Here is a 26,621-nt window from a genome sequence, read left to right on the forward strand (position 1 = left end):
GAGCGAGAGCATGACATGAGTGAGAAGGCAAGCACCCACTATTGCAAACACAAAGAGGGAATCCTGCGCAGCTTGGGAACATTATTACTGGCCCTGCAGAGAGGAAAGGTAAAATGTTTACATTTTGCCCATTCCTGCATTATTTATCATGGCCCATGCTAGATCCAGATTCCTTTAATGGCCTGGTCCTGATTCTGAACTTTGGAAATCTAGTCAACCTAAGACACAGTCTGACCACTGCTATGTAACACAGAGCACATGCACAACATGCAACACGTGGTGTCACAATATCAGATTTTCGTTTCTTCGCGGCCGCTTGATCTTGGTTCTCGGATATGCAAGGCAGTATTGCGTGCCCTACTCCCAGATGAGACCACTTTAACTATTGAAGCATCTTACCAGCCCTTTCACTGCGAACCCCAGAGCGAAGAGGAGGTGAGTGTTAGCCCAACAGTCCACAGTGACAGTTTGTTTACTAGTCTGGCAGCACGTGATGCAGCACAAGTTCTGCTTACAGCAGTGGGACCTGTCTTCTGAGCATAACTGCTGTCAACTTGAGCAGTCTGCGTCTCGCCTTTACTTTTCCTGTCTCGGCTGTACAGCCATTGGGCACATCTTTTCTGTCAATCTTGTAAAGTTAGGTCACATGGATCGGAATGTTGGGACTGGGTAAAATGTATTCAGAGAGGAGCGCAGAGCAAACCGACGGGGCGAGGCTTTGCTCAGACACTGTGAATTCATATACTGCAGTGCTGAGGAAGCGATATAAGGGACATGTTTGTAAATGCAGTGGTCTTAACTAAGCTAGGTACTTAGACAATGAGTGAATCGAATAATAGAAACAGCAAACCAAAGGTTGTAGATAATCTGTGATATTTGAATTACCAGTGTGGTTCTCTTGGTTTGCATTGTAATTCTTTATGTTTATAATGGCGGAAAGCAAAATAAAATGTATTCCACCATTACAATTACATTCATTCATTCATTCCTTTTGAATTGCTTAAACACAAGTTATTTTCCAGAGTAGGATTTAAAAAATACAATTGCAAGGATGCCATATAATAGTTAAAATACGGATAAGAGAGCAGAGTAATATATTACAGCTGTACCTGTACTTATGGTGCAGTATTTGTGCCCAGGACCTGCAGAGGCTCCTGGTCCAATATAGGCTTTGGAAACCGAAGGATACTGGCTGAGATCCTTGTATACAGCGCTGATATCTTCAGGACTGATGGGTAGCTTTGGGGACAATGAAAAGTTGTGTTACAAATGTGGGAAACTGGTAGACCCTGGACAGCATTATATTCAAAATCCAAGCATTGAAGAATAGCTGAACTGAGGAATATGTTATGTTATGGTACACCCCACTACACTGCATGTGTTATATCACAAGACAAAAATATTGCATTTGTTATATCAACCTAACCACTAGATCACACAGAGGCACTGATGGAGGCAAGAAGAGTAATAAAATAAATGTCTCCCAAGGTAAGTATGAATGAGGCAAGAACAGTAACTATAAACTTATCTTGTAATGCAGTAGTAGGTGATGGAGAGGATGTCCTACTGTTAAAAGGATTACAAGTTTGTATCTTGTCCCTATTCTCCAAAATACTTGATTTTAAAATTGATTACAGACAAGAAAGCGACTACTTTCCTCAGGTGTTTACTCTAATTGCAGTCCTTCCGCCCCTTAATATGGTCTGTACAGAGGATGCACCTTAGTATTGTGTAAATTGAGACATATTAAATGGCGTTCATCAGTGAGCAAAGGTTTGGTGACCCAGACGGGATCATTAATAAAGACAAACAGGCTGGCACTCTTCATAGGGGCAGCCGCTGGTCATCCACGAGGACATATTTATTACAAACAATTTCCCCTGCTTGACATGGTTTAGCTGGTATCAAATCCAAACACAATTTAAAATGTTGGTATAATAATAGACTCAAGAACTTAAAATGTGACTAAGAAAAGAAAGATCAACTTAAATTAAGACTTGGGGCCTGATTTAGATCTTGGCGGATGGGTTACTCCGTCACAACAGTGACGGATAATCCATCCGCTGAAATATAAATCCGATTATATCCTATGGGATTTATATTTCAACAGACTTGATTGACATCACTTTTGTGATGGAGTAACCCATCTGCCGAGATCTATATCAGGCCCTTAGACATGACACACCCCATAGACCTAGACCATCTCAGATTAAAACAGTATTAAAAAGTAATTTGGGTCTCTAAACAAGTACAATTGAACAGGAATTAGTACCCTTACAGGAAATCAACAAAGGCAAAGATGAGAGGAAATTCTGGAATTTTGCAAACTCATTGAATGGGAGTAGGGAACATACTGAAGGCAACAGTGCATTTGAGCATGTCACTTTATTGTACCCCAACAAGACCAAATCTACTTTTTGCACTTCAGTGGATTAGCCCTATTTTTTCCCACTAAATCAGTCATTGCTGTGGAGAAGTATTGCTCTCAAATTGCTGTTGCTACTATTGTTAATCAGCCAACCAAGAAAATAAAGGTAGTTGGCCATAGATAGTTTTAAGCTTAGCACATCAACAAGCTCTAAATATGTTTCGTAATTAAAAATAAAATATTACTGTTTATAGAAAAAGGTACTTTGGGTAAACTCTATGACCCACAAGGAGAATAATTTGAACCTTTAACCTACCAGTTCTGTTGTGACTCGAAAATTACTAAAGTCAGCTTAAAACAATTAGTTTTGTTGACTCTCAATACTATCTTTTTTTGCCTAGTTTAGAGGTGGGTGGGAGGAATTACCTTCTTAAGCAAAAAGATACATTTAAACCTGTGATATAGTAAGATGAAAGATGACCATCGAAGTAGAGTGCTCTAGGTATTAATCACCTCACGTGTATGTACATGTTAAGGTAATAATTTCAATAATAAGAACTTTTTATTTTTTATTATATAAAGGTTGCTTGCAAGGATAGGGCAGATGGTGCACCCAGTCTCAATTGTCAACCATCTCATATGTTCAAGTCAAATCAAGCCTCTTGGGATGAATGGCTTTTTTCTTTTTAATGCCTGTAATTTCACTTCAGCAAATCTACAATCCAAGAATGGCTCCATTCTGTGCCCACTGCACAAATATGGGACAATTTCCATCCGACTAATTAATTACTGCATGGTTGCACTAATAGACGTGGAGGCGAAATATAATTTTCTTCAAGATTAGACATCTGTTTATGCATGGGCCACTGAAAAAGGCTTAACAGCCTGATTCATCAATCTCCCGTTTTGCGAGCCCCTAATAGCGATTCATAAGGAATCGCTATTAACCCCTTCCATGCTCATGACGGAACGGTTCCGTCATGAGCGTCGGTTGAGCTGTGCTCATGACGGAACCGTTCCGTCATGGTTCCATAAGCCCAATGGAACGTTCAGCACAGCGCAGGAATCTGCGCCGCGCTGAAGCGGTTAAGGACTTGCAAAATGGCATTCATGTAGAAATTGCATAAAGAAATGCGATTCCTACACATTCCTTATTTGCGATTAGCAAATTGCTAATCGCAAATAAGGAATAACTCCCCATTCATTCCTATGGGCCTTAAGGCTCATAGGAATGAATGGGGAGTAATTCCTTATTTGAAAATAGCAATTTGCTAATCGCAAATAAGATAGCGATTTCAAGGGTGCCAGGGGTGTCCAAAGGACACCCTGTAGCACCCCTGAAATGTAATCTACATTGGTGTTGCGCACACACATGTCCAAAGGACATGTGTGTGTGTAACATGCAACTTAGAAAAATGCATTTAAATGCATTTTTCTAAGTTTTCGCTATTTACCACGAGGTTTGACCTCGCGGTAAATAGCGGCCAAAAATTGCGATTTCGGTATTTTAAAATGGTTCATGAATTGCATTTAAGGAACCTCAAATAGAGATTCCTTAAATGCAATTCCTGGCAAATATGCGAATTCTTTAATAGCGATTTTTGCATTTGGGATGATGAATCCCAAATGCAAAAATTGCACTCGCAAAGGGCCAGATTCTCAGAATCTGGCCCTTTTGCGAGCGCATTTCGCTTGATGAATGAGGCTGTTAGTTCCTTCGGTCCAAACAAGCTTCAGAATCGATAGCCGTACCTTAGATATGTGATGCTCCTGCTGATGGAATGTGACATGAAGTCACGCCTTCCAGCCGTTTAAGTTGCATTTATACACTTTTAAAACTGCCTTTGAATAGATCATCCATGTGAGACTCTGGTAAACGTTAGTCTCCTGGAGAATCGCGCATTTGCTTCTGACAGCAATTCAATCTTTAAGTGGCAATACTTGGATTCATGATAGGTTAGGACACAACTCTTCCTTCTCACATAAAATACCAACAAAAACGGCTTGAAACAGAGATGTTCTGGCTCTAACACTACTTAATCATAATGTGGATGATACAGAGCAAAGCATTTTGAATGATAGGGCTAGGTCCAAGGATATTGGAATTATAACAAAATGCTGACAATAGTGGCATCTTGGATAGAACCAGCACAGGCCTGCACGATCCCAAGATGGTCTGGCTAAGTACTGGATAACAAATGTATTGGCAGTAAACTCTCTCAATCAAATGTCGTTATTTTTGGACTGGAAAGGGTACAAAAAAAGCATCTGAATTACAGGCAAATACATTTCATCTCGGCATATACATATAATTTGAATGCTTGTTATTAACTTTTTAATAAAATTATTATTCTGAATATAGAGTCTCTGCTTCTAAGTTCTCTTTGTTTCCCTAAGGTACTGATCAAGTTAGTGCATCACCATATTTGTTCAAAAATAAAGTGCCAGGGCCCAAAATATGTCTGCGGCGGGAGACACACAAGTCCACTAACTGTACTGCCTACTCCCACTACAGTCGCCACACAAACTTTCATTTTAGCATGTCACCCATTTGCACGCAGTGACAGTTGGCTAGCGAACATTTAGGTGTAAATATATGGCTGCAAGCCTGGCTTCTTTTTAAATGGTCTTCAGGGGGTCCTCGCCTCTTTTAAAGGTTTTTCAGGCTCCCCATCTCTTTTAAAGGATTTTCAAGGTATCTCCTCCTCCAAGAATATTTTGGAAATACAGTAAAAAATATTGAATTTTACAGCACAATTGTAACATAAATAAACTACAAACCCAGAGTAGCAGAAGGAGCACTAAGGAAACAGCCTAAAATTGTATTTATGTGTCTATCAGTCAGTCTTACCCCCAAACCCCTCTGCCTCCAAGAAGCCTTTGAAAAAAGGTTGCTGCACAGTGGATTTGTTAGTGCAATTCCTGTAGAAATTGAGTACAGATATATATGTTTTACAGGACGTTAATGTGGTTATTACATTTAGTAATACAAATGTTGTTATGCAATTTTGCATGACCTATTATTTATCAAAATGTATAGCCTCTTTCCTCTCTAGTTAGAAGATTGCCAAGAATGCCCACTACATCAACATGCAACATAGGATGCCATTGCATGGGTGAGCATTTCATAACTGTGATTGGTCTGTGCTTTCAGGTCTATAGCGCAAAGACAGTATGAGAAAACCAGTGGCCAAGGCCAGCTTCATTGGGAGTGCTAGGCCCATGTAGCAGTTGATTGGATGCTAGGGCTGCTCTCAGTCTCAGGCAGCTTAATGAGCACTGGGCTTGCTTTAAGATTTACTCTTGCAACAGAAATAAAGAGAGAAGTAGTAAGTCACACACTACAGACATTAGTACCTTCACTGAAACAAAGAACTTAAAAGCAGAATAACAATAAGAACAATCACTTTGAAGGACACTGTAATAGCAACCATTTTGATTAGCGAAAACCCTGCCTTTTTTGACAGATGTCTAGCAAAAAACAACAAACAAGAAGAAATAAACCAAGTTAAACCAAAGCCTGTTAATCAGTATTCCCAAATACGCGTCAAGTAAAGAGAAAAAGGGTACATATTTTGTCTCTGCATTCAATACAAATATAATAGGAACAGGTATTGTGTTCCACAAATTCATGAGTATTATGAACTTGAAAAAATATTCCACCAATATACTACCCCCCAATGGTGATGCCAACACTGCTGACTGCAAAGAATTTGGCCCAAGTTGGAATTTTGTCCACCAGAAAGTCCCAAAGTTCTTGAAAACTTTTCAAAATCAGTATTGTTAAAGTCTAGGTCCATTTACACAGTTTTCTCCAGAGGGGACAGGTCTTTCTAGTAGAGTGAGTGGTGAAATGAATCAAATCACTGGGTATCATTTCAATACAATGCAAACAATCTGGCTACACATTAATTCACTTGACTCTTTGAACTGGGTTTAGTAGGTTTAATTTTAAGTTAAAAAATAAATCAATACAGATTAGTCCCAACATAATTGCATAAAAATATAAAAAGATCAAAGTAGTGCAAATCTCCTTAAGAGATGAACCCTATATAGTACAAAGCAAAAGTCTAACTTTAAGATAACGACGCAGGTAATCAGAAAGAAGAAATGAAGGTTAAATTGCAGCAGATGATTCTCTTTATCAAGCATGATTCAGCTAACTTTCCCTGCTCTTCCTAAAAGGTCAACCCTCAACTAAATAATTTAAATAAGGATGTAATCAAATTAGGAAAGAAGAAAAGTGTCAGCCGTCAGAGTCTTCAATAGAAAAAAATCAGACAATGGGTCAAGTAGCTTAAAGCCACGCAAGCAGTAGCACAGGTTTGCTCCCTAAGGAAAGCCAAAATGCACTCTCTTCCTAACTAAACCAGCACATAATTTCATCTGCAGTCAATGTGACACTCTGATGTGGCTCCTCCTTGGGAAATTCCCATAGCTCTGGTCCAATTGGAAACCTTCAGTACCTTTCCCTGCCAGATAACACATTATCTCTTCTCGTCCTTGGCCATTCCTCTCCCATGAGAATTCTTCTCCTTGCTCGTTACCGCGATTCCCTTGGCCAAGTCCTCCTTTTCGTGCTTTGCCATCTCTTTGCACAAAACTCCTTTATTCTAAATAATGAGGCTTACCCACACCTGCAATAGAAACAACTCTGCAACATGTATTCCATAATAAAGGCTAAACGTGAATTACATTTCAAAACTTAATGCAAGCAGCAACTGAATTCATTTCTTCTCGTGGCTAGGTTTTGCTAAGTTAATGTGCACAGGGTTGCAGAATATGTGCACCTTTCTTCAAGGAAAATAAATGCAACTGTTTAAAGCAGAAATATATGCAATGTTTTATAAACATTCAGTGTACATGCATCTGAACTTGATTGGTTCAAATTATGCGTATGAACATTAAACATTAGTTGAATACATCCTAAGTATCTCACAATATATCTCATATTATTCTCTCCTGTTGTGTTGATATCTAACTTATCACGCAACTTTATTGATCACATTCTTAATATATGTATTTCAAACAAAACACCTTTTAGCATACAATACTCTTCTTTTAGTACATTAGTCACAAAAGAGTATATTTGAGTGCTGACTATGTGTGAATATGATGCACTCCTATATTATCTTCGAATAAGGTTAAGATTACACTTCTTCAGTCATAAGGGATCACAAAGGACAAAGGTAAATAAAGAAACACAATAACTTCACTAACAAATCACCAATAATCACAATTTAACCCTGAAAGTGGTAGACAATGGGAAGCACTGGTAGTTATATACACCATATATTACGCAAGAAGAATAACTGAACTCTTGATGGACACAGAAATTTACTTAGTGCTTGATGATAACCCAATGCAGCAATTTAAAAACAATCATGGATCAGCATTTGAGCAGGATGATTAACAACGAAAGCAAAAACTTTTAATTTCCAACACATAGCCATCCTAGATGCACAATCATATACATGCTCCATAAAGTTCATAAAAATTTCACAAATCTGTTATCAGACTAATCATTTCAATATTTAGTTCTGCACTTCAACCTATTGGTGAATATTTAGATTTTTTTTACAGACATCAGAGATACAGGTGACTTCTTAAACAAGTTGGAAGATCCATTAAATGAGAAAACCTTGATTTGTACATTAGACATAACAAGTTTGTATGTTTCTATATCCCTCAAGGAAGGAATGGAAGCTGTTAAATGGACAATGATCAATGTAGGGTATTTTATTTTAATGTTGAGGACCTATTTGTTTGGACTAGTGGACACCAGGCAATGAAAAAAAAAACACTGTATTTGTCCCCTACCACTCTAGAATAGGATGTATGACGGTACAACGCGGTATAAAACACCGCAGACCATCACAAAGCAGGTTTTACAACGCAAGTCGTTACAACGACTTGCGTTGGAGGGCGCTGGACTTAGGAGTAGTATAATTTACTATGCCAACTCCAGTCTACATACAGTAGGGAAGGTGTTGGATAGTAAATTATACTATTCCTTGTCCTAGAGCGCCCTCCAGCGCAAGTCGTGCTAATGACTTGCGTTGTGAAACCCGTGTTGTAATGGCACTGCGGTGTCATTACTGCGTTGTAAAGGATGTTCCCCCTAGAATAGTAAAGATGTAGCCCTAGTAAAATAAAATGGAGGCTGAAAAAGAACCCTTGAATAACATCAAATATCCAATGGACATACAAACAGTTTGTAGAGGGAGTTTAATATTGAGCACGGAAGTCATCTGGTACTTCCAATTCAGGCTCCTAGAAAATTATTAACCCACTAATCTGCACAAACAACCTCAGTATGTTTACATTTGTCCTTGAACTTTCTTTCCTCCACACCACGTAAGCACTGAGTGATCGAAGTGCTATGGCATGATTACTTAAATAACTAGTAACCCAGCTAGTATATGTCACACTTTTGATATTTCGTAATTACGTAAGGAATGACCAAGAACGGAGAAAGTGTCGATAGTAGGGCTCGAATTCTTAACCTGCTAAAACTGAAAGAGAAGACGGGCTAAAATATATGCAGAATAAAAGTATTCTTCCCAAATATCTTAATGGGGTAACCTTTCTCATGAAATGGAATGCCTCTCAAAGTAAGGACTGGAAAAACATGGTAATGATAGATTTCTACCTAGTTTAATTTCCTTACACTTTTAGAAAAGGTCCTCTCAATGTCTGTAGTTAAACAACTACATTTCAATGCCAATGCACTTCCACATTTTAGGGTACTCTAAGGTTTATATCTATGTCCAAATGAAGATTTTTCTTTTTGTACTTTTTTTTCTTCAAAATTTGTTATTCAGGTTTTTAACAATTGAAATACAAAGAGATGACATTGCAGCAAAATTACAGTTAGTACATACAGTTCATTTGGGGGTGTGCATCATGTGTTATCCCTAGACCGAGGGGCCTCAGTATATACACTCAGGGCCTTATTCACAAAAGTAAACTTAGACCAAAAGTCAAAATTTAGACCTGAAGTCTAAGTTTATACCTAAAGTCTAACTTTAGTAGTAGTAGACCAAAAGTCTAACTTAGACCAAAAGTCTAACTTTACTACTATTGAAGTTAGACTTTTGGTCTAAGTTAGACTTTTGGTCTTAACTTAGACCGAAAGTCTATCTTTACTACTACTAAAGTTAGACTTTAGGTCTAAACTTAGACTTTTGGTCTAAGTTTACTTTTGTGAATCAGGCCCTCAGAGTTTACGGAAACAGGAGGAAAGAACTAAAACCCCCCTCTCCCCTTGCATGTACCAGTCCCCGCTATGTAGTGCACATATGTACGATCAACAGCAGGGAGAGGGAAGAGAGACCCTCTCACTACCAGAGATCCAAGACAGCAACCATGCAGAGGCAACTCCATAAAATCCAGTGCAATCCACCCAATGTTCACTGGTGTGTGACACCTGCAAGTCTGATAACTCCCCGATTTCGTGTTCTACACTCACATCATTAGCTCTCACCTCGTCACCCCCATCCTGGTCCTCACTTTCACTGTGTTTCCCACTACCTTACCCAAGTGCATCCAACATACTCGACAACATCTCAAGATCCCTTTCCACATGCTGGTCCACGTGCACTCTCCTAAGCCTACATTCCTCGGCTACCGCCCACTCCAGTAGGTCCCCCCTCCATTTATTGTGAACTGGGGCCATATGACTATAACTATACAGCGGTGTGCCAACAGCAAACCTAACAGGCCAAATTTAGATCACATTTTCCTCCTCTTCTGGGGAAGGGGTAGTAGCCCCAGCAGGCAATGCCTAATCATGTTTTCTACATCTACTCCACTATCTCGATGCGAGTTGTACTCAATTCCATGCTACATCACAGAAATCGGCAGGCATAGTCCCACATCTAATGCAACCCGATGACCTTGCAGGGTATGCCCTGTGCAGTTGGGCTGGGGTCAAGTAGGCATGATAAAGAAAATAAAAAGGCACCAATTTGAAGCAGGCATTACTGCCTCCCCCTGCACCTGTGCTCTCGCCCTGTGTCATCCATTGTGAGTCAGTGACATTACCAATTATCTGTCCCATGTCTCCCTTCTTGCTGTAACCATCGACATCCTGTCAGCCTTCAAGGCTACCTTCAGTTGGGAAATAATACCTTTAAAGGAGCCATGATGCAGATTACCCCGAGTACACAAGACTGTTTTGGTTCCTCCGGAAAGGTGGGCCATATCCCTTGGACAGTACGTGAAATAGTTGCATATTGTATCTCCATTTCCACCAAAATCATTAAAGTACAGTTCAAGTAGAGGTCTCCAGCTGTCTGACAACCTCCTGTTATCCAACCCTCGACATTCATGGATTCGTAAATATGGAGAAAAGGGCGCAACCACCAAAGCAGGAGAATTGGTGCGTACTGACCTCTCTTAATGACCTTCCTGACTGCCAGGTCCCATGCTCTAGCTGCAGTGTCAAAACAAAAAGGAGTGTCCGGTGGCATCCCCTACCACACATCAGCAAATGGGGAAGCTGAGCAGTCCCAACTGATCCCGATGATAACCTCTTTTCCCAGTTGGATTCAACATTGCACCACATTGCCGCATACTGCAAGATACCAGCCAGGTAATACAACTGCGGATCGGGGTGGCAACAGGACCATCTTACTAAGAGCCACTACACCAATTACCGACAGTGGCACTGTGATCCAGAACCGAATTGAGCGATCATTCCCATCCAGTATTTTCCCCATGTTCGGCACACATTGGCGGTGGCTATCATGCATGATTTGGAGGCCAATGTACCGGAAGCTATGCTTTTACCACGGCAATCCCACATCTGGAAGATCTACATCCTCTTTACCCACCAGGGTGGCCAGGGGGTACAGCACGGTTTTCTAATGCTGCGCCAAAGTGTCCCAACAGCTGCATAAGGAGCGGGACCGAACGTTCCAGGTATTTCACAAATACCAATGTGTCGTCCGCAGTCAGCTACACCACATGGCGATCGTCTCAGACCGATATACTCCAAGCGCGTAACTGGTCTCTGAGGTATATCGCAAGTGGCTCCCTCGCCAGGGAGAACAATAGTCGGGTATCCCTTCCTATATCAAAAGCCTTAGACACCTCGTTCCGAGATTTATAAAGCAGTCAGACCCATGCCAGGAATCAGGTTCCCAAACCCATTCGAGTCAGGGCCTCCCACAAGTACGGCCAAGACAAAGTGTCGAAGGCTTTCTATATATCAAGTGATAGCAAAGCTGCTCCAAATACCTACTTACGCATCCATTGCATCACGTGCAAGAGTCTCCTAAGGTTCATGTGCAATCCTCGTACCGGCATAAAACCACATTGGCTAAGAGCTTTACAAGGAGTTTTATGTCAACATTTAATATGGAGAGAAACCTATAGGACCACAGGCTCCTTGCCTGGCCTAGGAAGCACAAGAATATATGCTCCTATCATATGTACCAGTCAGAATCTCACTCAGGTCGTGGGCCTCCAGGAGGATTTCCAAAAGTACCGGGAGTGGTGTGGCAGCATGCGCCTAATAATACTCAACCGGTAAACCATGGGGTCCCAGGCATTTCCCTCTTGCCATACTTCGGAGCGCCTCCTTTAGTTCCTCCAAAATTATGCCTCACCAAATCCCTCTGCCTGGGCCAGCGTCAATCAAGGAAGAGACACTCGTTCCAGGAGGTCTATAACTCCTGCATCTTCCACCCGCGGCGGCCCAGAATATATCCCAGCATGGTGCATACGCACTAGCAGCGTGATAGCCACCCGGCCCATGACCATGACCATGACCAGTGTACCATAAGGTGCACGGAGAGCAAAAATTGTGGGAGAAGGACGTTCGCTCTTAAGCAACCATGCCAGCATAAGCCCCTGATCACCCTCTTTGTGGAGACCTTACACATAATCGTTCCGGATATGGCAATCAAGGCTGTCCCAGACCTTTGCAACGACTCTATGTGCCATCATCAGCGCTATCTCATCTCCCTAATGCCCCTGCTTCTGTCTCTGCAGGTCTGCGAGATGAGACTCCTTCTCCCCCAGTTCCCTCTCCAGATTTTCCCTGACACCATATATTTTATCTAGGCTCACCATTCTGATGACCACTTTCAATGTCTCCCATTCCACCCTGTGCGAACCTGCTGTACCCCAATTGGAGTTTAAAAAGCCCTGGAGTGCATCCTGCATATCTATGGCATATTTAGGCCCCCCAGAGATTCAGGTCAGACACTCCATAAAGGAATAGCAGGAGGATATCCTTGCACCCCGCATTCCAAGAGTAAGGGAGCATGGTCAGAGAGAAACTGTACCTGGTAGGAGGCTTTCATTATATCGAGCGGTCTCTCACTGGCAAGGAGAAATCTGTCTAATCTGCTCTGAGTACTATGGGTTGGGGAGTAACAGGAATACTCCTGTGTCATGGGGTGAAGCTCCCGCCAGACATCCATCAACTGAAGTCGGTGCATAGCCTCTTGCAAACTAGCCACCATACAGGGTTTCGCTCCCATCCACCTTGGATGTCTATCTAAATGTCCACCCAGTACACAATTGAAGTCCCTGGGCCAAACAATTGGGGGTCCCGCATAGAGGAGCAGCGCAGTCCCCAGTGTACTAAAAATGTACCATTGTCAATGTTGGGGGCATAAGCAATTAATCAAGCACACTTCACAACTGTACAATAGACCATGCAACAGTATGTATAGTCCCTCTATGTCTGCCGATTGTCCCCTTAACTGAAAAGGAACTCCCGGACCCACCAATATCGACACTCAAACAGCAGTGTCCGCACCATTAGAGCGGAGGAGAGCCCCCCCCACCACCACCAGCAAATAAAACAGGGTTTAAACCTGTTTTATAATAGTTTCTGACGAGTCCTGGGTGTGAGTTCAGGGGATAACGCTGCTGGTAGGGGAGTGGTGGACAGTCCCTTCACTGCACATGAGGGCTTGGCCGTCCGTCTCAGGCCGACCAAGCCTTCATGCGCAGTGGCGCTTTACAGCCCCAGCTACGTTACTGGGGCTGGAGAGAGCAAACACAGGCTCCTAGTCTGCCTGGGAGTGCAAGTTGCCAGCGCTCACGCCAATCTCTACGCTGCTTTCATGCAGCTTCAAGATTGGCTGCAGTGCAGTCTAGGAGCTTGTGCCCAGAGGAACAGTGGGAGAGTGCGATGCGGCAAGCACTGGCATTGTTCAGGTACGTTTTGTTTTTGTTTTTTTATTTATTTTGTCCCCCGAACCCATCCCTTACCCACCTCCCTCCTCCGGCCTGGCTCTCTCCGCCACTTTGGCAGGGGATTTGACTCAAATGAAGATTTAATACTTTTTACAATTCAGAAAAAATTCAAGGAATATGCATGGAAAGCTGCACGTGTACACAGGTTTCCATATAGATTCCTGGGAAATCAAATGATTTTCCAAACATGATCCCTTTCTTGGTGTAAGGAGTTCTCTGAAATTGAGGTAGGATCCCTGTGTAAATCCATATTTTCAGTTTTCATTTTTTTCTTGCAGGGTAAATATTTTTCCACCTGGAGAAACCTCTTTCCCTACGCCTCCTCTATATCTAGGGATGTTTCATTCCTCTTCCTACACTTAATGTCACAATGTAAGTTGAACATAGTCATTCATTCTGAGTGTATCACATTTCTATTCATAGGTCATATTATGATTTTTTCGTGGCGAAATGATAACCACCAACGAAATGCATTGAGGCATTTGTTAACAAGTAAGATGCATTTGAATAAAAACAGTTATGAGCTATTAAGTTATTTTCACCCACATTATTCCACCGAAGAACAACCTCAGTTCTCTTGGATCACAGACAGGCAGAGGACTCAGGACACCCATAAAAGTGAAGACAACTTAGACTTCTTTAAGATATGCGAAGTTGCTCTTGTGCACTGGCTTGCATGTTCCAAAATACTTGCTTCATCTGTGGCTACCGCTATCTGGACCGCCCCTGCCACAAGCCCCCTCCTAGGACTGGCATGTGAAACCATTTTGCCACAAAATCATATTACCCTCTCTCTGACCAAAGGCCCATTCTCCATAAAGATAGACGTACTCACCGCCATCCTACTGGGCACCCAAGAATGTGGTGAAGGAACTTATCCCTGGTTGGTTTGTACATTTTTCTGAATCCTCCATTCTGGCACAAAAATAGACAGAGCTATATCAAGTTAAGATATTCTTGTGAATGCTTTAGGTACAAATTTGAGAAGGATCTCTTGCTAGACAGGACAGTAGCTCCCTGAAGCTTCACCACCTCCTTGCCCAAGAAGGTAAATGAGCATAATGTTTCACACACCACCTGTTCTATCGCTGGGTCAACTCCACCAACATGCAATCTCTTCTGCCTCCATTGATCAAGCATTCAAATTAGCAGGAGATGAGGCCAAAGGCTCACCACTGGCCATAGAAGATATCAAAGCAGGTTTCAAGCTTCTGCCAGTATAGCTGGAGTGTTTCGACTTTGTATGCTTCCAAATAAGTCAGGAGTTTTACTCTGACAAATGCAGGTCCATGGGAGGATCCATATTTCTTGTGCTCTCTCAAAAAGTTGGGTTTCTTCCTGGAGTGCGCAACACAAACAAGCCAGGGGCAGAAGAAGCCAAATTCAATACCTTGGATGACTTCCTATTTGCAGGCAAAAGCAGTCCTGGATTTCAGCACAATCCTTGCAACATTCTCCACCCCATCAGGAACGCTTGTTGTCCTATTAGGCATGAGAAGAGAGAGACCCCACCACAAGTCTGACACTTCACGGAATAGAATTGGACAAGAGTGTAGGTCTGTTCCATTCCACTTACTGGCTGACAAGGTAGAGTGTTCTCTGGGGCCATTCGGGGGGGGGGGGGTACTGTTGTGTACCATTTTAGGACCCTATTGTAATTTTCCCGATTCATGCCCTTATATAGGTATAACCCATTATGTCCTTATATAGGCATAAGAATCATAACCATATTTAGACATAGCTCATGCAGTCCAAATACGGCAAGGCTACTTCCACTAGTTCCAAAAATCTACAACGATTTCTTGGAAAACTCGGCTTCAGCAGCTAGGGACTTCCCCTTGCTCGATAACTGACTTGTCCAAGAACTCATGGAGTTTTCAAAGAACTGAGACTTTTATGACGTTATTATGTCCACCCTTACGTCAAATTCGGCAACTTCAAGGCATAAATATGCCCACACTTGCCGTAGCAAACACACAGTGGTTTGGAGCAGTTCGACTATCTACTTGCCCGACGCATCCTGCTACTGCAAGTGCCGAAGGAAGCCGACCCTCCAGCAGACGCACTGAGAGAGATGCTATCTTTTCTCCTGCCGAGAAATCCAGCTCCAGGGTTTCCAAGCTACCTAAACCCACACCGGATAGTAATAGAACTATAGATAAGGAGGTAGACGTAAACTATATTTTACAACAGAACAGAACTAATCCTGATTGGAAAAAATTGTTAATCTGGCCCACACGAATATCCGTCAAAATAGATTCCTGAACAAGACACAGGGGTTTACAGTAACTAGGCCAGATCCAAGATATGTCCAGAGACAACATCCGGGGATAATAACAACTTACAGTGTAGGAAATCTATGCCTTGAGTGGCTGCAGAAATCCACACTTCCAGAAATAAAACAACACTTATCTTTGCTTAAAGATGGCGTTGACTTACGAGACTTCTTACTTGGACCTCGTAATCCACGTCATAAACGTTTCATATACGCCGGTATATACGCTGCTTATAATGAAGCATGGAAAGTCAAGCAAATGGAAACAGCTGAAAGAATACGAGAAATTGATCGTATTCATTTAGAAAAAGCACTCTCTGTAGTTGACAATGGTTTAACAACTCTGTCGTCCAGAATGTATTCTTTAGACAGCATTGTATTCTCTGCCATAGACATAATGGAACAGGACTTGCTAATGTTACAACATGGCCAGTCTCAATTACGTTCTATAATGCTGTTAGGCTGGACGTTACAAAAGCTTCGTTCTGGCTATGTGCCTTGGCGTCTAATCAAGACTACGTCATTGTTTACTGTATTTAACCTTACAGATAAACAAATCTCTTTGGCACAGAGGGGAGCAGACTATACGGTGCTCAGCATAGAAAAACTTGAGAGATTACCATTGACCGTTTCTGAGAAACCATCAGTTGAATGGATAATACATGGCACCATCACGATACCAGTGACGATTTTCCAGTTTCAGTATTGCTTAAAACACATACCAGCAGGCCTGTATGAAAGGTTGGGTAAAGAATACATTAAGTCGACCTGGGATTTACCATACACACACAAATGTTGGAGCGGGGGAAAGGAGGTATTTCTTAGTGGTAAAAATTGGTAAAACTCACTAAGTGGTACACTGTTGTGTCAAGGTATTAATTTACACGGAGCCTGCGAGGTTTCTTCCAATAACCTTTCTTGCCACTGCAGGGTTCGCCCACAGCGGTGATAGATCCAATTTCTAGGCAGCTTTCCAATGGTAGCTACATTATGTTAAATGATCACAGCTGTTGTGGAATGATGCCAGGAATAGCCTATCTCGTTAGTGTGTCAGCCAGGGTCACTTGTTGTATGCAAGTATTGTTTCCTAAAACTAAGACAGACGGGAGTCGCCGCTATGGCCTTCACTGAACATCTCTTCTATACGAATTGATACTTTAAGCAGAATGAAATCCATTCTTTTACAAAAAACTGTGCCACTGACCGCGTCCAGAGAGACGTATGATCTGCATGTTGCAAGGACTTCTGCAGAGATACATGCATTATTATCAACTAACTGCCCAATACATTTTGCAGAAATGTTAGCTCGTATCTTAAACATGTCTGATACCAGTGGTATTGTACATGTATTTAAGGCGAATTTTTCGGGACTGTTAGCACCCTTTGAAGCAGTCCTGGGCATTTTTCCTAACTTCGTACACTCTGTGTTCGGCGGCCTGCCTCTCATCTTGGGACTCGTAGCAGGGATGCTATTTTTGTTCCTTCTGCTCCGATATGGCAAGTCCAGTCACCAACGATACCCAGATTACCATGGAAAATGCTCTTCTGGCGATGCAGTATCGTGAACGCATAACACAGATCCTTGGCTTGGCTTGTTTGAGAGATCTGAATACCACATGGTTCCTGTCATTCAGACCAATCTGGCAAGATTGCATCTTACCTGTTCTACGATGCCTGCTTTGTGGAGAGGAATACGTGTTAGATATCTATCTAATACAACAATCGGCAATGCCAACGGATGTTGACGCATTACTGGGGCCGGTAATGGCTCATGTGTTGTGTTGCCTCCAACGGCTACCAATCCTGATGACGGCATTCATTAAGATCTCACCGGCAAATCCAGCTGAAGGTGGGATACACGGACCAACAGGCACATCTGGTATGCCACATCTGCTATGAACATTGCTAACACGGCTGACGCTGACGGCGATGCTTCACATCTGTGTACAATTGATCTTCTTAATGAAGTGGTTCAACTTTCATCTACAGTGGTAGACGACTTCTTTGCCAGCCTAGACGATTTAATGTTTTCTCGTGACACCGAGAATAACTTTTGAAGTTAGCACACAGTGTTCTATGAACTCTGAATTCGACCTTCGCTTGTTCATAACAAAGTCTTCCAAGTTTGGATCTCTATTTCACTACGATTTATTTTGAATTTTTTACTACCTTTCAAAGACTTAACTTTGGCACAAAGTAATCTGTTTAAAGTAGAACTATTCTTAGAGAAGAATTCTTTGAATACTTCCTTGAAACAATTTTGACCTTATCTACAAACTAACACAGTTTATATACTTTGCTATGAGATAGTCTCGAATGTATTTCTGTAACTAAGAGCCATTTCATAAATGTAATCTCATGATTGATTGGGTTAGCATTTCCCATATTACAATGGCATAATTTCCTTTTTAATGCATACTATGCAAATGTTCATTTTTCCGTGTGCAACCATTTCAAATGGATTTTATGTGAATTTTTGGGAGTTGTAAACACATGCTCTAGTTTATATGTTTTATTGCTTGATCTTAGATGAACATGATAACGTGGAGTGGGTGTTGTGTACCAATTTAGGACCCTATTGTAATTTTCCCGATTCATGCCCTTATATAGGTATAAACCACTATGTCCTTATATAGGCATAAGAATCATAACCATATTTAGACATAGCTCATGCAGTCCAAATACGGCAGGGGCTACTTCCACTAGTTCCAAAAATCTACAACGATTTCTTGGAAAACTCGGCTTCAGCAGCTAGGGACTTCCCCTTGCTCGAGAACTGACTTGTCCAAGAACTCATGGAGTTTTCAAATAACTGAGACTCTTTTATGACGTTATTATGTCCACCTTTACGTCAAACTCAGCAACTTCAAGGTATAAATATGCCCACACTTGCCTTAGCAAACACACGGTGGTTTCGAGCAGTTCGACTATCTACTTGCCCGACGCATCCTGCTACTGCAAGTGCAGAAGGAAGCCGACCCTCCAGCAGACGCACTGAAAGAGACGCTGTCTTTTCTCCTGCCGAGAAATCCAGCTCCAGTGTTTCCAAGCTACCCTTACGGGTTGTTGGGAAATCGAGTCCTGAGCCTGACCTTCTTCATTCCAAATCAAGGTACAGAGCTGATTAGACCCTAAGAGAAATCTTGGACAGATTCTTGGCAAAAGAATACTATATTTATTGTAAACTTCACTTACTTCTTCCCTCGTACTAAGCTTAGGTTAGGTACATCGGGGTAGGCGTATTTTAGAAACACCAGTTGAGTACTTTTAGCCTCTGTTATTTATGTATGTATTTATTTATGGTTTAGGAACCATACAATGCTCTTACAGTATTATTTTATTCTACTCTTTCTACTGTATGCATTATATTTTACAACCTGTTTTACGATTGTAGCAGTTCATTTCTTATGCTTGAGAAAGAAGACTGTTCAATAAATCCTTTTATTGAAAACGCCCGTCTATCTATTTTCTCTGCACCTCTGGTGAAACGAAGCATGCAAGATTGACTGAGTGAAATATCTATCTATAGTTTCCACGACTCTGAAGATCAGTTTTATCTTGGGGAAACAAAGTTGTCATGTTTATGCGGTTGTCAGAAACTAATCCTTTCTTGTTTATTCGAGAAAGTTTCTAGTTACCTCTGAGCTAGCTGGCACTCACAATTAAGTCTAATATATTCGATAGAGACCTAGTAGACATAAGTCCTACGTCACATCTGTAGGATATATTATTCCAATGCGCAGAGCCTATTGGGAATATAGGAACTATACTACAGTACTGTCCAAAGACAAGGCCATGTAGAACGGGATACAGGAACCAATGACAAATATCAGTTTAACCACTGCAGTGGCCATGGTGTTTGCTAACCTGCACTGGGACTAGTGAAAATGAGGCCCAATAGTCAAATTTTTATGCAGGGAATGCCCAAAATCCGGATCGCAGTAGTAGCTTCAGCTGTGTCATTGCGGTTTGTGCTTTTTTCTCCTGCCATATGCACCATGACCATGAAGATTCAACTTTTAGAAAATAAATATTTAGGAATTAACAGAGGAAAGAAGCGAAATAGAAGGAAACACTTATGTAGCACTGTCATCATTATAACATTGCAGCAACCTTGAATCCCCAAAGGAAGTCGATCTCATTTTACCAAGTTTGCCGAGTAGTTTTCCTCAGTACTTCATAGTTGAGACAAAATGTCTCTTTCAAATGTAGTACAATTTTAATTGAGGATCCGGCTGGAGACTTTCATATTTGTTATACAGTACTGTACCTTGGGAATATTGGGAAGATAACCAGAAACCTCACCAAATTCTATTGCAGCCTTCTAGATTGCTAGAAATGCTGATGGCGACGAGGAGTGAAAATAGTGATGTCATCAGAATAGGGAGACAGATCGTGGGTTAGGCCAGGTATTGTGAGGAGCATGATCACTACTAAGTGCTTTAGATGGTTTTATTAAAGTTCTAGACACAGAGGAAACAAATGAGGTGATAAAGGACAGCCTCGATGGGTGCCCCGGGGGGCAGAGGGTAAGTGGGTGCAGATTAGGGGTCCACCCACCAGGGGGCACAAAGACTAATGAGGCCTGGTGAGAGCACAGGCCCATGCCCAGGCGGACAGCCCCCCCCCCCCACCAAAAATGAAAAATACCATGGCATCTAGTGGCCTTTCTGAACTCCCCACGGGATGGGGCAGATTTGGGTGGGGATGAACACCCCATTCCCCCCCCCCCCAGAGGGAGCACAAACACTTATGAGGCCTGGGAAGTGAACACAGGCCCCTGCATGGGGGGCCCTACCCACAAAACACAGCAAAGGCAAATTCCCTGGTGTTTAGTAGGCCTGATTGGGGGTTAACACCGCCATCCACCCCGAGGGGGGCAGAAAGACTAATGAAGCATGGTGACCACAGGCACATGCCCATGTGGGGGCACTCCCCCACCCCCCAAAACCTATACAATGATGTCTAGTGAGACATATCCCTGCTTGTGGATTACTCTCCTGCGCGGTGACCCCCAAGAAGGGATCCACTAGGAAGAAATGTAATTAAAAAGGGGAAATTCTCCCGTTTCCAACAATGCCTACCCCACACAAATCTTCGCTGGGTGGCTGAGATATGTTCCTGATCACTGATTCAGTGAAAGTAAAATAAACTGATTGGTTCATTTCACTTTCCCTTTTGTTAAAACTATGTCAGTTTGCCATGTACACTAATTGTCATTTTCTAACAACAATAAAAAAGACTCAGGCTGCTGGGGAAGCTCTTTATCAGCAGCCTCGCATGAAAAATAAAAAAGGAAACTCTTTGATAAGAGCACCAGAGTGTCTTTTAAAACCCTCCCGATGTATATCCAATGGCCGACCGGACGACACACTGGGAGGGAAAGAGGGTATCGGCCAATGCCCGCACTTAAAAGGTTAAATGCAGAGCTGTGGAAACTGGTATACAGTTCTCTAAAGTTAAGATGACCCTAGCCACAGATAAAAGACCACTCTACAGTGTTGTTTGCAGAGGTTAATGGAACTTGTATCGGAGGTGATAACCGATTCACACAAATGTGTGAAATGAAGGGTTAATATATTGACTGCTTGACCAAGGATGCAGGGTCAACAAACACTTGCCAGTCATTGCTTACCACCAAATGCTGAAAATGGTGGCTGATCTAAAAAAAAAAAAAAAAAAAAGCTTCATATTACATCACGTCAAGAAAGGCTGGTACAGAAGTGAACCCAGACTCTGACTACCAGGATGCAACAGAATTGAAGGATGTTTCAGCCATTATAGAACCAACCCACTTCATACGCACCGCTCAGTTTTGGAAGCCCTATTAGCACAGCATTTCCTTTGGCATACTTTGGATTTTCGTAAAAATACGAGCTGGTGACCTGCTTGAAGGAAGATGCCAGCTATATGGCTTTGTGCTTGGATGTTATGATCTGGTCCTGGGTCACATTACCTGTCGACATCACAAAAACTGCCAAGTGAGACTGTTATCCACCTACTCATCATTCTGGGGAGAAAGAAAAGGTGTGGGCAATGGTTACATTGGTGATGAACAATAACGCCTCCCCATAAATTCGAAAGCATGTGATTCATGGCGCAGCTAAAGATGAGCTAAAGGAAGGCTATTTCACTATCTACGAATTAGAGATTGAGTTAACCACAATAGCTTTCCAGGAAATACGAGTGGTAACTAAAAATCCTCCACTTTTTCACGGTGGCTCTAAATACACTGTACAATATACTGATCTAATTTCCTCTACAATACCATACCTATTATAAGAGAAAATTCAGCTGGTGTGTTCTACTCCACATTTAGAGCCTCTTACTGAAAGTGGGGTATGCAAATCTCACCTTACAACTCAATCAGCAAACTTCTTTTAATTTCCAGGTGTCCTAAGAAAAGGATGACCTATGGTTCACTGTGGTATTATATAGTTATGTAGTTGCATATATAACAGTTATGGTCCACAACAACACTAAGACTATAATATGCAGCGGTTATCAGCAAATTGAAACATATACCTTTTTACTTCACATAAGACATACTTGCTATGAGGGTTGTCTATTGCCAGCAATGTACAGCCAGAAAAACAAATATCACCAAAAGAACAAGCATGGAATAAGTGAAGAGATCTGTCAAACACTGCTGGACAATTTAGAGGATTACTAATATTGTCCACAACTGCAGGTCCCAGATATTTATACAATCTGTTCGCTTATTTAAAAGACACTCAGATATGGGATGATAATAAAAATGTTCTTACATCGAGTGAAATCACACTCAACCACTGTGCACTGTTGCTGGAAAAACTTTTTCAATTTAGTTTAAAAAAACAATCTGCTTACTTTCTCTTTTCAATATTCAAAAAACTCAATTTAAAAAAACAACATATTCCAATGATTAACATGTAATTTACATTATTACATTTTCATTATCTTGACCTTTGTAGAACACTCCAGACATTTATAATTACATACAATCAAACAATTTGTAAGCCTTAAACATTTAATCCGGATTCCATTAGATGCCCAATGCATTTCGAGCCATAGATGGCCCTTCTTCAGGGGCCTGAAATCTAAACAAATGGGAACATACATCAAAACTAATGTTTGTAAATATCACAGCTATCAGAATTACACAGGGAAACATGTAAATATCATGCATGAATTATAAGTTGCACCTCTGTACTCCAGCTGCGGTGCGTCCATTGGGGCGTAGGGGCGTAGCCCCACCAGCCACCATGGACCCGCATTGCGGCCGCCGACGGCAATCCTAGTATATCTTCTAAATAAAAGCCGCCGGCGGGAATTGCGCAGGGGGGGTGGCCTGCTGCAGCTTGAGTGACAGTCCACACTCAGGCTGCAGCAGACCATAGTGCGCAGTGACAGTCCCGCTGGGGAACTTACAGTGCGCATGCTTGGGAAAGTTGGCAACTTTCTCAAGCATGCGCACTGTAAGTTCCCCAGCGGGACCCAGGGGTGCTTGTTTGCTGCCACAGCCCGGGTTTCCAAAGGGCGACAGTGCGAGCAGCAAATGTGACCCCCTAGCCAATCCTGGCGCTGCATGCAGCACCAGGATTGGCTGGTCCACCGCAGCATCCATCATTGGATGCCGCGCGTGGTGGGGGTGGGACATCCTGATCCTGTCAAGGAAGATAATCGCGTGAAGGGCCCCAAACTAGCAGAAACCTGTGCTACTGCGTCGATTTTTTACTGGGGAAAGCTCTTACACACGTTATATAACTAGTCCAATATCTTCTTCGGAGATGATGTGATTGAAAATGGAATTGACGTGGAAAGTCTCGCTCCATACACCCTTTATTTCACAAGCTGCTCTTTTTCACCTTTGGAAGACACCGTGTACTGTTGACTTGGCCTTAAACTGAACGCAAACAGCAGAAGGCGGCTGGCTTCCAGGATGCTGGTCACATGGAAGGAAGATGCGAGAAAAGTCTGAGGTAATGTTTTCATGTTGCATTACATAAGACATAGAATACACCACGTTGTAAGAAATTGACAGTAAATATGCCTCTGTAATTTCTCGTTGCTCTTCCAGTTTTGAGAGTATGAAGCGGAGAACGATTAACTTTTTGTGCTAGCCCAGAATTTTGAAATTTAGGAGAGAATTAACGAGACTGTTATTGGCCTGCATTTTTGTGTGTTTTGGCTTTGAATAAAAACATTGATTTTGTGAAAATGTTCTCTGGCTGTTTACATACCAGTTCACGTTTATTTAATATTGTGGATTTTTGAAAATGTTATTATAACAGGTATATGTGTATACTTTTGAGTGGATCTTCTGCGCTAAATTGAGGCTGGCAGTTTGTGAAAAATATGCCATTTTGCATTCTCGGCTTTGTTTTAACGACACACTATGATTTTTAATGACGTCTATAACATATACATTCTTCTATTCACGGCTGGGGCTTGAGGGTCAAACAGGGGCGGGGGGTCAGAGGGCAACAATCATGCCCCTTGATGTGTGGTGTTATCTTTCAACCACAGTTGTGCTTAGCTTAAAGATCACTGGCCCCTGCTACTTCAGCCACAATGTGCAGCACTGCTTCTGCAAAGCAACAACAGGCAGAGTAAAGTTCCTTACCAGGAGTGACCCGGCATAACATTTACAAATTTAGGCTGCTGTGATTTGGGGGTTCACCATATGATTTGGCTCCACTGGCCCTGCTGCTCTCCTGCTGCGGAACACAAGTATAAGATCTTGTGATAAAGCTTTGTGAGAAGTCTGATGCAGGTGTTAATCTGCACAGTCACTCACCATTTCAATCATCCACTCACCTCATTCATCCACCCAGTTACTGATTCATCAACCCATGTATCAACCCTTCCATTTATCCACTCAGGCATCTACTAAGCCACCCATCAGCCCATTCACCCATCCTTCGTTCCACTAATCCACCTATCTGCTTATTCGCCTATCGAATCACTCACTCATGTACCCACTCATCCATCTACGCATAAACCCATTCACAAAACCAATATAATCACCCATCCACTGAAATGCATTTACTCGCTATTTCACCCATCAATCCCCCCCCGATCCGCCTGTCCCCCGCCGATGTGGAGTGTGTGCTAATGTCACACAGGAATAGGATGGGCACAGACAGCCTGATAAGTGAATCAATACCAGCACGTATGAGTTTCACTTTGAGGTGCTCCGCATAAAAGAGAAAAGGGTCACTCAGTGCCACTGAATGGTTGTTATAACGTTAGCAGATTGGAGACTAGAGGTGTGCAGAAATGTTTTGTGGTAACAGTTATGTGATGAAGTGGATTGGTAAGGAATACGGCAATACTGTGTGAATGGATTACACCTAATATTTTTTGTAGCTTTAAAAAAAAGTTCTAAAGCTTTTGGAGAGCTGGCAGGGGTGGTGTCATCAGTGAGAAGTATGAGCTGCACCAGACCATGAAGTTCAAGAGGAGGGTATTGACATCAAGCCCAAGTGCTAGACACTCGGATTTTTCAAAGTTCCTAGCGTGCGGACCGGGGTCATTAAAGCATGGGGGAGACGGGCACAGCATTGGTGGGGGCAGACAAGGTGCTGGGACTGAAGGGGTTAACTTAAGGTCATAGATTGTGTGATATTGCACCTGGCAGATATAGAATGAGCGAGGGCACAGAGGGAGTGACGGGAAAGGATGTCCTACCGACCTTGGAGCTGGGGAATCAGGTTTGGGTCTCGGCTTTGGCTCAACAACCTGTGATTCTGGGCAAATTACTTAATCTCCCCGTGTTTATCGAAAATGATGTGTATTGTTATTGGTGTTCATGTAAAGCGCTGCAATACCTTCTGGTCGAGTTCGCGCTATATAAAAACTGCAACAACAAAAAAAGCGGATGAAGGCTCAAAGATGGGGTTACAAGTACAAACCGAGTGGTATGCGCATGGGGGAGTGTGACGCTGTGGTAGACGGTGCACAGGGCATGGGTGCCATAGAGTGCAAGAGGGCAGAGAGTCCATCATAGCTCAGTGAAAGTGGGAAAAGTCGTAGAGTGGGCGTTTTGTTTTGTTCTGCTTTAGAATATGCTGTAGAACCTTGCATGGTCATTCTGTGGTTATACTGAATAAGCATAACTGCACTTTCACAATTGCTTTATTAACCTTCCTGCTTTCTCAAATTTGCTTGAAAATGCACGATTTTTCTTCTTTTTTTCAAAATTTTCTTGGGGGAGGTAACCCCCCCAAACCCCCCTTTTGGGGTTGGGGCTGGCTCGCTGCGCTCGCTCGCTACAGTGCTGTATGCAAATCAGTTTGCGCCCCACCGCTTTGAAATGTCACCCACCGCCCCTGCTGTACTCAGAAACCAAAATGAAATAAAAACGTTATTAAGAAAGTGACAAAAAGTGCTCTAGTACTCCACCACCAATATCGACCTAAACATGCTGGAGAAGCTTACCCTCCTTCTGAACAACTCTGGTGTCTCCAACCTATAAAATTAACACACAGCCTTCAATTGCTGCTAAATGTTAGCTCCCAATGATGCTGTTCGTGGAATATTGCAGAGACTCACCTCGCTATCAAACAGTCTCAAAAAGGTGCTCAATCTTACTGGTAGTCACTCTGTTTAAAGTTCAAAATAGAAAACGAAATATCACCAAATTTCCTGATCCAAACCGGACGCTTAAATAAAAGATCAAAAGTGCTGCGTGACCCTACTACGTACCTTAAAACAAGTTGACCGTGGTATATCAAACCACTCGTGTCCGTCTCTGAGTAAACACCACGAAAACACGGC

General features: G+C 42.3%; 1 protein-coding gene across 1 annotated transcript in view; it reads right to left on the reverse strand.

Moving 5' to 3' along the window:
* The window catches only part of LOC144783326 (acylamino-acid-releasing enzyme-like), a 352,393-nt gene that overhangs the window by 289,933 nt on the left and 35,839 nt on the right, over window positions 1-26,621 (reverse strand). The window contains exon 2 of the mRNA XM_078662358.1: window positions 1,110-1,239. Coding sequence (XP_078518484.1) covers window positions 1,110-1,239 — 130 coding nt within the window. The remainder of the gene's footprint in view (window positions 1-1,109; window positions 1,240-26,621) is intronic.

The sequence above is a fragment of the Lissotriton helveticus genome, chromosome 9 (genome assembly GCF_964261635.1).
Source record: "Lissotriton helveticus chromosome 9, aLisHel1.1, whole genome shotgun sequence".
Classification (NCBI taxonomy): Eukaryota; Metazoa; Chordata; class Amphibia; order Caudata; family Salamandridae; genus Lissotriton; species Lissotriton helveticus.